Raw genomic sequence first — 14,171 nt, 5'->3', positions numbered from 1 at the left:
TAGTATTTTATTGCGATTGGTTGTCGTAAATCAAATTGATGGATGTTTGAAGCAAAGGAGTTTACGTAAAACTCCATTTGTAAGCTATTACCTTGTGTGGTAAACCTTGACTTCGCTTATCTCGCTAGAGAGATATAGTGGAGCGAGTACATGGGTTAAAAATATGAGCAGATTGCACATTACCTACATAAATTCGAAGGTTGTTTTATATCTTACAAGAGTTACAAGACATTTAAGAATTGCAACAAAAAGCAACCGGCTCGAAAACAAAAAATAACGTGAAAAGGCTTCTGTTCACATTATCACAGACATCAGCAAATGTTTATCTGCAAACATTCACCGAAAGCCTTCAAATTACAATTATATTTATATAATTTTCAAATATAAACGCACCTTTTCAAACTTAATTGCAATTCACGAAGTATAACCCAAGGTCGGTGTAACAACGTCGAACAATAATTTGAAAGTTGTCGTACAAGGGCTTAGGCGCTATGTCCACGGAGGTTGGCACCGACGTCCCCGAGCAATCGATTAACTTACGATATGATACGACCCCTGCAGTAAACAGTTCCCGAAATGTTTTTCAAGAGGCAACATGCTACGGAAGAAATATCTTTTGTTTACTAAATTTAAAACCGCTGTTAAAATGATATTACACAAAAAAAATACATAAAAGTAGTTGTTTCTATTTCGAAATGGCAAAAACGCCAGCAAATGTTAGTAAGAAATGGATAAGCGAAGAAACAAGTGAAGAAGAAGAACTGTTTCACCATTGTAGGGAAATGGAGACGGCGTGTTACGCGATGACAAAGGTGGTTATAGATGCGGATAACAAATGGAAGGGTCCTAAAGGCAGCAGCACTCCGCACTCGCTGTCAAATAGAAGTTATATTACTGGGCTGGTTAATATACAGGCAAGTACTAATATAGTTATTGCTTTGTAATGTTGAATAACCTATTGTAAGTTTGATGAAGCCCAGTAAGTTTATAATGGCTTCTTTTATACACCTTGGTCACCTCTAGTTTGTGAATAACAATTGGTGTAATACATTCGAATTTCTAACTTATCCTAATAATCCTTGGGTCTAGAAGGCGCGTTTCAAATAACGACTTTATTCTGTTTGTGTTAAGGTCGAAAATGTAAACCATCATGAAATTTGTCTGTTAATCACAAACTGAAAGTAATTTACTAGTACTTGTTTGCGGTTTTGACCATTTTCCTATTCCCTAATCATATATGTAAAGTAATTATTTATTCCAGGTACTAGACCAAATCATAGAATACCTCTCAAAAATAGTAAAATCTTTTTACAAGCTGAATCCCAAACTTGCTCGTATGAAGAAAGAGAATCCCCTTCTACTGAGCAAGCACGATCACGTGTTCGACAAATTGTGCAGTGTGAGGTTCATAATGATGCAGGCGATGCATGGACTTATCGTCACTATACTGAGTACTTGCTTGCATCGAGATGACTCGAGGAAGATGATCGAGTCTAGTTTATGGTAAGTGTCTTTGTTAGGTTGAAGTATCATACCTACATATTTGTGTCCCGAGTACAGTAAAGCCAAAAATAGTAGTGACTTATCTATGTATGTTTCACCGTAGCCTCAAAACTACATAGTTTCTGTAGACTCAGTAGTCGATTTTTTGGATAAGATGTATATGGTTTCTTTGTGGCCTGGGTGACTTAAGCTACAATTTTAATCGACTTCCAAAAGTAGGAATCAGGAGTTCTTCCAAAAAGTACCTAAGTAGTATCAAAGAGATCTTTTTGATATTTAACAAATTAAAAACATATCACTCAAAGGATAAGGTTCAAAGTCAAATGGCGTTTTAAAAGTTTTAATCATGTGTCGAAAAATGTACAAAGTTTTCTTTGACAATCCACCAATATTTCAAATTCTCTTTGGTTGTATTGGACAACATTTTTTTTAGCCATTACAACACGAGTAATTCTTGACGCGATGGGCACAACGACGACTTTCGTAGATTTTAAAAATTTAAATCTAACTACACTACTCATTATTTATGTTGCAGCTTAGTTTCTATATACAATCAGATGATAGGTCTGAGCTACAAAAAGTTCAAATCCAGATTCAGCATCTGCAGCAACACGTATCCCAACACAATAAGTGAAACCAAGGCCATTACGCTGACAAAAATTGTTCAAGTAAGTTCTACAAAGAAATGGTGTTCCCAATTCCCATATGGCATATTAGCCGCCATATGATTTCTAAAAACGAAACATTTGAAGTCGTTTTTGCCGTAGAAATCAGCATTGATGATTTCTACTAAGGTCGGTTCTTCTTAAAATTTGCTGACCCCTGCTTTACTCTCAGTGAACGGAATTTACACTGTTACTACACGGCAATCAAAGTATACGTAAATTGGTGGTAACATTGCCCATGGAACACTTCCCCTTTCGGATTATTTTGGGCCTTTATCTAACATTTTCTGGAAACTATTATGATATTTATTTTGTAGGTACTAGCAAAAAGCCGTGTAGAGATCGATTGCCACCGCTTGATCAACTGTCTGGTCAAGATGTACAAACCTGAAGATGACTCCGACAACGACTCCGGCACCAGCACCGCGGAGAGCTTGGAGATATATCAGTAAGAATTGTACCAAAATGTGCTTTATACCTTACACATAAGACCTAAGCCATCATTTCCCAAATTACGGCTCGCGACCCATCGGTGGCCCTGAAACATAAGATGACATTCCGATCGATCGGGTTATCTGAGCGTTATCAATAAAAAAGACGATTTTTTAGACGATTAGATGGCCAAAAGGTGGGTCCCGAATTTCGCAGTTTTTGTTACGATGGGTCAGAGCACAGTCAACTTCGGGAATTGGGAATCACTAGATCAGTGATTCCCAATCAGTAATCAGTGATCCAGTATTTTCTCGTTGCATAACTGCGATTTTCTCCTTTCGCTTTCGCTCTCTAAAGTTGGTTTAGTCACAAGCGTGAGAAAAGCTCTTAAGCAAGGATAGATGAAAGAAGCAGAAAAAGAAATTATCATCCTATTTTAATCCGAATTTAGTCGAGTCATATATAATCTCTCAAAATGCAATAGTAAGCAGAAAAGTATACGAGTGGTGACTGGTGAGCAAGGACCCGTCCACCCGTTCCCAGAAAAAACCCTTAAATGTCAGTCATTATCGAATAGCTCCTCATTTTGTTTCGCTCTAGGAAGAGGTTTCCCTTTTAGATTTACCGCTACAATGAAAGGGTATCCAAGTGGATACCCTAGATATTAGGAAGTCCTAATCCAAAAATGTATGACACCTGTGCTGCCAACGCGCTAGATATCCAGTTCTTCACTTTAAACATAAATTTGCAATATCGATCCTATTCGTATGAAAAGAAAGTTGAAAATGGCATATGCGTTATAATTGATACCCCTTCAAGGGAACTTTGAGGGAACCCCATGTCAAGCATTAGGCGTCTTTCAACTTATATGATAGTGATATATTCCGAAGCACCTTTTTATGACAGTTTCTTTGTCACTTTCAGTACCCTAACCAAACACATCACCCCACCAACATCGTCCATGTCTCGAGAACTGACCGTGGACAAACGCCGTGAGGCCTTCATAGAGAACAAGAAGTCCAAAATGAAGCAGGCCCAGAGCCTCATAGAACTTAAGAACGAACAAAACAAGATAATCTCTGAAGTGCTCTCTCAGAACTCAGACTGTGAGATAGCGTACACGTCGTTACTGACGAACCAGTGTGTTTTGGAGAATATTTTTAATTCTAATGGTGAGAAACTTTTTTTACTAGTGTCGGGTAGTATAAAGATACCTATAAATTCCTTTTTTTTTATGATATAGGAGGCAAAAAAGCAGACGGATTGCCTGATGGTAAGCGATTACCGCCGCCCATGGACACCCGCAACACCAGAGGGGTTGTAAGGGGTTTTCGTGAAGGTTTGAAGATCGTATCGGTCCGGGAACACCGCAGGCAACAGTTCATTGCACAGTTTAGCTCTGCGAGGCATGAAGTTTCTGAAAAAACGCGCAGTTGATGACTGCCAACCATCTAAAGTGGTGAAGGTGGAAATGTTTCTCCGCATCAGTTAGAGCCAAATGATACCTATAATGAAAAGAACTCATGATTCTAAGGAGAGATCATAAAATCGGTAGAGGCTGATGAGATAAAATGTATAGGAATATGTTATTCATGAGAATTGCTCCAACTATACACTTTTAGATTTAGCTATGAAGTTATGTAAAGGTGGGCAACTATACTAACGATTTTTTATTATTTCCAGAAAATGTAAATAGTATTCTACAGAGCGAAGAAATTTACATAGAGATTCTTTTAGATACGGTTGCAAATATGGCCCCCACATTACTAGGAAATAATGGAGTTAAGAAATTCAAGTCAGGTATAGTACTAACGCACTCTCTGTACAATATTTTAAACCCGCAGCATGAAGTTTGTCAGATTTCATACTTTTAGTCTAGAGTGTTGGTACAGTCGCCATCACACAAGCTACTCAAAAATAGCTGAACATGCAATTTAACGTCGTGATAATAGAGCCTTTGTTTAGATAATAGTTAACACCTTGGCCGCTCCGCTATTTGCGACTACACACTCTAGACACCATGAGTGAGTGTTACCATGAGTGTTGCTGTTAATAACTTACTTTCTGCCTTGTAACTAATTTTAATTATGTTTAGAACCGTATCGTGCTATGTAAAAAAATCTGATTTAATAGTTGTTTTCCAGCAGTTTCGTGTTAATCACATTACATGCCTATTGACGCTTTGTCACATTAAAATTGTAATTGTATTATATCACGCTATAACTTAGACCTATAAATAATATCACAACATATTTTACAGTACATATGTGGCTTTCCATCACAGAAGGGTCCTTTTGCTTCAATTGCAATAAGGATGTTTTCATTTGAAATTCCAACAGAAAATTCCTTATTGCAGATAAGGCATAAGGACCACCGCAAGGGTCACAAGTGGTGCTAGTTTACTATACTATTGCGATAATTAGCACATTACGTAATCGAAAATTTGAAGCGCCATATGTACTGTAAAACGATGTTTAATAGTATTACATGTTTTGACTATTTGTTAATATTGTCCAGAGCACAACTTAAGTTCGCAAGATTTGCTACCCATTCCAGTCACTCGGTCAATGAATAGTGTACATATGGTTGATTTCTGATACTTTTAGAATAATGTTTGTCCTTCATTTCAGGTCGCGTGCAAGCAAGTAAAAAGGCAGCAAAGAAGGTGACTGAGTACTATCAAAATATTTTATGGGGCGACGTCGGTAGCTGTCTAGAACACATTGTATTGTGGTGGTCTTCATTCCCCTTAGCTACAAGGTAACACATACAGAACTGGATCTTTGTATTTTGATATCGTGATACCGTGTAGCCGCCGCGCAGGTCAGGATCACGACGACTCAGATAAAACTTCGATTTGTCGTGAAGTGTTATAATCTTCCAAAAGGTTTACAAGGGTTCTTGCCAAAAAAGTTAAATGTAGAAAGTGGTTCTTGATAGTATGGATGATGCTAAAAGATTGCAATATTTGATCAGCACAAAAGCAGCATAAATTTTGATGCCTCTAATTGGCCGCGATACAAAATACGTGGAGCGCTCCTATTGGTGCTTTGAAAAAGCCTCCGAATACTAGCCGAGCCCGACGGCTGCGTTCAGCTACTGCATTGGGAATATTTTTATACATTAATAAGTTGCATTCGCAACACTCGGTAATCTCGGTATGTAATACATTGCAATGTACAGTCAATCAATTTGATATCTAGGCCACTGTAGAACCTTGTCGCCTTAGCCTTTCGACCGCACAGTCGCCTGTGGCCGTCATCGGAAAGTCTTGCCGAGGACATCAACGACGGCTACAGCCGACAGGTTCGCCAATGGAATAGGGACTTAAGCGTGACTCCGTAAAGTTCAATTTCGCTTAAATAATTGCGATCGCCTAGGGTCTGGGGCACGGCATATTACTTCACCGTCTGGCGTTCAAAAAGTTAACTACTATAGATCATGTCATTCACGACGTCGCGTGCCTCGACTCGTACTGGCATCTAATTAAAGGTTAGATTTGACAAATTTGCGCGTCATCGTGGATGACACGAACTATAACATACTACTATAACTACTGTATACATACATCGCTCAATACGCACTGTCGTAGAGGATAAACAAATTGATTAATTATAACATGATTCTATAGTGGGCTTAAAATCAAATTGGTTGACTGTACATACCTATATTTTTTACAGATCCCCAAATACAAGTCAAAATCTACGCGAATGGCTTTTCGCTACTTTTAAATCTAGCAGTAAGTATGCCGCAAGGCCGCAAGTCCAATTCACTTTATCACTTACTACTCCAAATAAGCATATCAGCAACGCCATCCGCTATCATCAGATTTGTAGGATAATTAATTAGTCTAAGAAAAAACGTTTTCCTTAGTTTGACATCCGAAACAGATGGCGCTGTACTGCGCCATATGTTTTGCGGTCAGTGAATTGTCAAACATCAACGTTTTACAATCAGAGTTACCTCAAAATGTATGCAGCTGTACAGCACCATCTCGTTTACCTGTCAAACTCGAAGCCCGAAATTATCTTAGATTTTTCGTATCACTTTATCTTTGGTTAGGGGGCATGCAGTGACATGCAGAATTTTTTTAAGGAGTATCCCGTAATCTGAGGGGTGAATATTTATTTAGGTCAGATATTTAAGAAAGAATCCCGACTATTGCAATATATTTCAGATACTCCCGAATTAGTACTGGCTGCGTTAAGGATTCTTGCTGACGCATTAGGCTGCCATGTAACCTCTACTTCCTGGGACAAACATTTTAGGTACATGATGTTTTACTCAGATTAAATGTTCTTGAAAGATTTTATTACCTAAACACGTATCTTTATATTTCAGCGCCACCTTAACTACAGATTTGACTGTAACATCTCTAAAACAATACCCAGATCTCTCCATCAATGTAACAGAAGTAAGTAGGAACTTATTGGAAACAAATGTATTATTTTATTGCCTGCCTCCTAATAGTATTACTACAACGGATTCGCTCACCCTCGTCTATAATATTTTCGTCTCCGTCAACAGATTCCAGTTCTCTGTAACTTACAATATTTTCGTTGTCTCACTGGCAAGGTCACGTTATCTCTCACTGGGAACAACCGTAAAATATTTACATTCGTACAGATAACTGTTGAGTGATATAACGAAGGTAATATAATATAAATATCAGGTTACAGCATCAGGAGCCAAGTTCGCTCTTATGCTGCAAGATCTAGTCACATTGAATAACCAGTGCGAAGTGACGTGGGATTACATACTGGGCGCGCCGTTGGAGGACCTGCCGCTTGTGGAGCAAATACCCATTTTACATAGACTCGGTGAGTGATAATGTGTTCTAAAATATGTTTAGCCCTTAATTCAACACGAAACACGGAAAGTCGTGAGTTGAAGCTTCCACGACGGCACTCAACTATATAGGTTCGTCCGATAAGCAAACCACATGTTTACGAAGAATTTATTTTCGTGATACATTTTTAGGTTTCCGTACCAAAAAGATACAAAAGGAACCCTTATGGTGCGACTCTGCCCGTCCGTCTGTCTGTCACACTGCTAAATAGCTCGAGAAGTACTTAAGCTATCGATTTGAAATTTGGAATAGTAATGATAATGAATAACGCTAACCTTGGCACATTAAAAGTTTTTTTCTTTTTTTAATAACTGGAAAATTTCCAATATGAAGAGGGGGCAAAATTTCAAAGTCTAGTGACTAGGTCAAGTAGGGTATCATTTGAAAGAGCTTAAATTGTACATTCCACAACATTTTTTATTTATTTTTTCGTAGTGAAAAAAAAAATTATGAAGGAAAATATGAAGAAAAAAAAATACCATTCCGTAAAACGAACTCGCACTTGACCGGTTTTTTCTTTAGACTATTTCTGACTCATTTAAGTATAAGTTATCTGTTGTGTTTAGATCACTCTATCCACACTTACCGACTATGGTGCCTCGCGGAAACCCGGCGCCTCGCCAACCAGTGGCAGATGGACGACTTCTTCAGAATAACCCAGAAGGACATGCAGGTGTGCATGGAGCAGCTGGTTAACTTGCGGTTTGCGGACCACACCGCCGCTATTGAGTCAGGTGAGTTGCTTTAGGTGCGTCGTATACCGCAGTTAACTTGTGGAGTAACACGGTAATAGTAGGTCATTTATAGCCTGTCAAACAACTTTTTTAGTGGAAAAAGGCACGAAATTTAAATTTTCTATGGGACGATAACCCTTAGCGACAAAATTTTTTATTTTGCCGTTTTTTTTCTACTGACGGAAATGGCTTGACAGGCTATACGTGGGATATTCCCACTAGTTACCATACCACCAATTTGTTACCAGTGGTAACTACAGTAACTAACCCACTTTTGTGGGTACAGATAGTTATACCTAACCTAATGTAACAGTAACACTTGGGAAACGTTTTTAGCAGTAAAAGGTGGGGATTGACCTTTATCGTATGTAAGTGTTTAGTGTTTCACTGACACCTGTGTTGGTTTGGTGGTTGTCGTCTTCTGGATAGCACAGGACAGCTAGTCAATCTCCTTCGCGAACCATACCGCCATTGTCGCGTCAGGTAAGTCACCTGTATTGTGAGTCTTCCACTCGGTTGAAACCAGTACGTTGCCAACCCTTCATTGTCATCAAGCTTAACGAGTTGTATTCGTAATATGTAAATATGTAGCTAAACAGGTTCAGAAATAATTTCTAAAGTACAATGTTTTATTGCAGGTAAAATTGGCGTGCATGAAAACGTGTGTGCAAAAATGAGAGAAAAACTGGTTTCTGAAGTAAAAGTCAATACACAAAAATTAAAGGTAAGGAAGGTGACATTTTCAGATACTTGATCGTATGATCAACTTTTCTGTTGCTCCACATACATACATTACTGTTTCTTGGTATCTTTTAGAGCGCTTAAAACGGCTTCCGAGCAATCAAGTGCTATAGCAGTTATCTATGTTTAGATAAATTTTACTCTTATACCAGGAAGCAACGGAGGAAATCACTTCAGTACTAGCATCAGTCTGTGCGACTACAAGCTTGGCGCACCTCACGATGATCTTCCCGAGCAACGCGGAGTGGCGCCGCGTCTCGCACCCGCCCACGGCCGAGCGCTCCGTCTATGTTCACGAATTATTCGGTAGGTATCTCTTGGAAGGCTGAATCTAGCACTCAAAATGATCAACTGGCTTTTATTCCATAAATTGTCCGCCCGAGGAGCTCTTCTATGGCCTTTCTCTTCCTTTTTAGGGTTCCGTAGACTACTACGAACCCTTATAGTTTTGCTAGAAATCTCAAATTTAGCATGGACGTATAAATCAGTTATGCCAACAAAGTCGTACAAAAAAAAAAACTAGAAAACATTTTTTTAGGGTAGCTCCCCTACACGAAAAGTGGGTCTCTTTGCTTCAACCCTATAGTGTGGGGTGTCGTTGGATGGGTTTTTCAAAATGAATAGGTTTTCAACAACCATTTTTTGATAATCATAATAGTTTCGGTAACAAAAATTACCGTGAAAGTAAAGCTTAGTAAATACTTTCAAAGAAAACTATAGCGAACATGATCGGTTAGGTCGTTTTTACTCGGACCTGATTTTACAATTTTTATTCGTTTCAGATAAAATGATGTTACCGGTGGTTAAAGCGACGGAAGACATTACGACATTGAACATGATTCTGCGAATCATGGGAGAGTCGTGGCTGCATCACATTTACATGGCCAAAGTCAAGTTTAGGTAATATATTTTTAAAGGAACACGGACTAATCGAGACACTGACAAATTTTCTACACAACAAAGTGTTCAAAAATATCTGACACGACCTTAGTTAGGTACAAGCTACTGTTTCATATATTTTTGCGCGCTTCGTCGTGTAAGATGTTATTGCAGACTGTACCTACCTAACCATTATATCGGATATTTTCAGTAAAGACGCAGCATCGCAGCTTCTAGCGGATTTTAACGAAGTCCGCAACTGGTTGACGGAGTGTAAACACCTTACTGCCGCGGCCAGGAAACAGATGCTACAGAATGAAGTGTTAAGGTATAATAATAATCAGGCGCAAAACTTAAATTATTTCTTTTACTAGGGGGAAAAGTTGTTGTTTAACCCCTCGTGCTAATATTGATATCCGAACAAGCCAAAGATTCCAAATTCCAAATTGAACCACGAGCATAGCGAATCGGGGTAAAAATTGAAGAGTGTACAGGTTTTTAAAGGGTCTGTAACGCGCATGTAATACATCTGGAATTGCAGGCGTCCATAGGCTACGGTGACTGCTTACCATCAAGCGGGCCGTATGGTTGTTTGCCATCGTCGTGGTATAAAAAAAATGAACGCTATTAAATATTTATCATCTAAAAGCCAATTCCATCAGTCAAAATGAGGAAACAAGTCAAAAATTGCAACTTATTACTTTGTCAGTCTTGTGGATAAAATGCAAGTTTTTGAAGTATCAAGAGAGCCTTTACCAGCTGGTGTGGTGAAAAACATTACTGGGTCCCGTCACGCAGGGGGCACAGGTAAAGATAAACTAGAACCGCGGCAGAATACTACCTTATTTGGTATCGTTTATTGTGTGAAACAGAACAAGGTGTAGAATTGAATAAGCTTTATGTAACATATTCTTCCTTGCGTTGTCCCGGCATATTGCCACGGCTCATGGGAGCCTGGGGGGTCCGCTTGACACCTAATCCCAAGATTTGGCGTAGGCACTAGAGTTTACGAAAGCGACTGCCATCTGATCCTCACAACCCAGAGGGTAAAACTAGGCCTTGTTGGGATTAGTCCGGCTTCCTCGCGATGTTTTCCTTCACCGAAAAGCGACTGGTATCAATTGATACCACTCGCTATTCGATCATGATATACATAAGTTCCGAAAAACTCATTGGTACGAGCCGGGGCTTGAACCCGCGACCTCCGGATTGAAAGTCGCACGCTCTTACCGCTAAGTCCACCAGCGCTTCGAAGTCTTATGTAACATACGGTTATTATGTATATACGTGGTGGAGGAGAATGCAGGATATGTAGTGTCAGAACACACCGGTCTTCGTCGATCCTTTAGAGTTTTTGATAGAAATTTAAAAGCCAACGCCTGTTTTAGAATACATTTAAACAATTATAACCGACTGTGCTTGATATCAGATTATTTAATTGTGACCACAACATGCATATTGCAAAGTTTCTAAACGATACCGCTAATTAGGAATAGGTTAAAATCGAGATTTTATCACATTGTATGTTATTGTTTAAAGAGAAGTTAATATAGACCTTATTTTCTTGTCAATAAAGTCTCTTATAATTGTAATCGTTCAGGAGGTGCGAAGGCGTGGGGCGCCTGCTGCTGCACGCGCCCGGCGACCTCATCTCCATGCAGGACTCCACCATGCAGTCCGCGAGGCGACGGAAAGACGGTTAGCATATTTTTCCATCACATCTTTAGGTATTTAAAAAGAAGTTAACAATTTTTTTTTCCAAAAATACTTTAATTCGTTCTAATAATTTGCATTGAGTTTTTTAGTAAAACGGGTTTTTTTTTCAGATAACGAAGCCCCAGAGCAACTAATGCCAGCGGAGATGTATGTGCCGAATCAAAAGCAGTGGCTCACGTTGCGCGCCAACAGGCTCAATGGCTTCACTTTGTGCTGTGTTGTTTTATCATAAACTAAATAAAAGCAAAACTACAATCATTGCGTTTCATTTTTATTATCAGTCAAGAATAGGACTCTAATTCCTTCCACTTACGCGATATTGGTTGGCAATGATAACAATATACATGTGACCGCAGCTGACAAAACGTCCCACTTTGTCGCTTGCCATAAGGACGAGATTTGCTTGTATTTTTATACGAATAATCTGACAAGGCGTGTGTTTATCGCAAGCGACACAGTGGGACGTTTTGCTGACCGCAGTCACATATGTAAAAATCGAATGTAACCTTAACACATCAAGGTAGTTCTTTCTTCTAATAATTTAACAATAGATGTGCAGAAAATATGTTGTTGGCAAATAGTCAATGCCTAGTTATTCCCATATATCTGATGGATATTATAAGATTTATAAGTATAATCTTATGTAGTATTCACATCCCTGCCGTTTGACATGCGTTCATACTACATAAGCCTACCTTCTTTCCCTTCATTGTACGAGGGCTGCTATTTATATATCCGGAAACCGTGATTACAATCATCTTAAATAGTATATTTGACCTCCATGGTAAAATTTGAACTTTTTTAAGTACTTGCCGGTATATTTTTTCTTTCTTATTAACGGTAGTGTTTTGTTTTTGACGGGTTTTAAATGTCATCTCGCTGCAAGAATGGAACTCGCTCGTGAAAATATTCGTGCTATGATTTATTATGATTTTCGGCGTGGTTTAACGCACAGTGCATAGATCAACTAACTTCAAAATGAGCCGAACCCTACGAAAGTTACTCGTGAAAAAAGTACATTGAAACAAATGGTGGCCTGCTTCTTCGGTATTAATGGCCATGTAGCTACAGTGCCACTAGAAAACCGTAAAACGGTTAATTCAGATTGGTACACGACCATTTGCTTACCGGAAGTATTTGAACAAATTCGTAAAACTAACCAACGACGAAGAATCATTCTTCATCATGACAATGCCAGCTGTCATACGTCACGCGACACAACTCTATTTTTGGAAGGTTAAAATGTGGAATTAACGGGTCATCCGCCGTACAGCCCTGACTTGGCACCCAACGATTTTTATTTATTTCCCAATATAAAAAATAAATTACGCTGTCAACGATTTTCGACCGCTGAAGATGCTGTCGACGCATTCAAACAACACGTTATGGAGGTACCTCAGGCGGAGTGGCAGAAGTGCTTCAAAAATTGGTTCACACGAATGCAAAAGTGCATAGATCAAGGGGAATACTTTGAAAAACAATAAAACCATTTTCAGCCGTGTACGTTTGTTTGTTTTTTTTGTTTCCGGATATATAAGGAGCAACCCTCGTATCGCGGACTGCACGGTAAGATCCATAATCCTTACCTCCCAGAAACAATAAAGATCATAAATACGGCTATGGACTTTAGGTTTATTTATCAAATTCGAGTCTTAGGTAATCTAAAGTTACCCACAAAAAAAATAGTTTTGTTTATATTAGTAAATTTAATTTCAATTTACATCGAAATTAAATATATATTTAATTTTAATTTTAATTTCAACGTGTTGTGGATATATATTTTGTAGGATAGGTGCATATTACGATGACGAAGCGTGTTGTGGATGTTTTTTTTTGCTTGTATATATTGACGAAGCCTGCGTCGTGGATCTGACATCTGTCTTGATATGATTTTAATTGTGTTATTAATAAAGAATATACTTAATAGTATTTACATATTAGCTTTCACTAGGTGTCACTTAAGTAAATAGTTATTTTATGATTTTACACAATTTAAGTCAATAATGAAAATGATGATTCAATATTCTATTATACATTCTATGATCGTTGTTGGTAGTCAATTTATTGCATCTAGTAATGACGTCAAACTTAAAAGCTTTCCTTATTAAATAACATAATACCTTATACTATATATAATTAGCCTGAAAAAATGTGACCGAAATCGGGAAAACGTCGCACTTTGTCGCTTGCAATAAGGACGATATTTGCTCGTATCATTATCCGAATTACATGTCAAGGCGTCCTTATGACAAGCAACAAAGTGGGATGTTTTGCCGTTTCCGGTCACATATAAGCGGACAATTAGCTTCCTTTCTCAGTCTTTACCATTTACATTAAAAAAAAAAGATTCTCCAATAAAATAGCGATTCAAAACAAAGGGCCAATTACATAATACTCGCCGGGCGATTGTAATTCAAAACTGTTCACGCAAGTACTACATACACGCCTATGATTATATTATACTCGATAAGACTTGACTTTCGCGCGTTATATTTTAAGGCGAGAACTCTCATGCGAGTTTCATTACATTGGGGTATTTGATCGGTCGACTGAATTAAAAAATTGTAAAAACAACTGTGCAGTGTCTGGACTAGTTTTACGCAATAGACCGTCAGTTCCCTGCGCGTCCAATATAATAATAATTTCATGATG

General features: G+C 38.4%; 1 protein-coding gene and 1 long non-coding RNA gene across 2 annotated transcripts in view; both read left to right on the top strand.

The window, feature by feature from the left end:
- The window catches only part of LOC133525722 (uncharacterized), a 322,779-nt gene that overhangs the window by 32,474 nt on the left and 276,134 nt on the right, over nt 1-14,171 (top strand). The window lies entirely within an intron of this gene.
- LOC133525711 (uncharacterized) lies at nt 161-11,774 on the top strand. The gene is made up of 17 exons (XM_061862073.1): nt 161-1,503; nt 2,039-2,171; nt 2,486-2,616; nt 3,525-3,772; nt 4,284-4,400; nt 5,231-5,360; nt 6,281-6,339; nt 6,778-6,868; nt 6,942-7,014; nt 7,273-7,420; nt 8,016-8,183; nt 8,822-8,907; nt 9,077-9,230; nt 9,707-9,824; nt 10,015-10,131; nt 11,404-11,501; nt 11,630-11,774. Exons 1-17 carry the CDS (start codon nt 1,337-1,339, stop codon nt 11,749-11,751), a joined length of 2,160 nt encoding a protein of 719 aa, XP_061718057.1. The 5' UTR covers nt 161-1,336; the 3' UTR covers nt 11,752-11,774.

Source organism: Cydia pomonella, chromosome 15 (assembly GCF_033807575.1).
Source record: "Cydia pomonella isolate Wapato2018A chromosome 15, ilCydPomo1, whole genome shotgun sequence".
NCBI lineage: Eukaryota > Metazoa > Arthropoda > Insecta > Lepidoptera > Tortricidae > Cydia > Cydia pomonella.
This window is presented reverse-complemented; position numbering and strand designations above follow the sequence as displayed.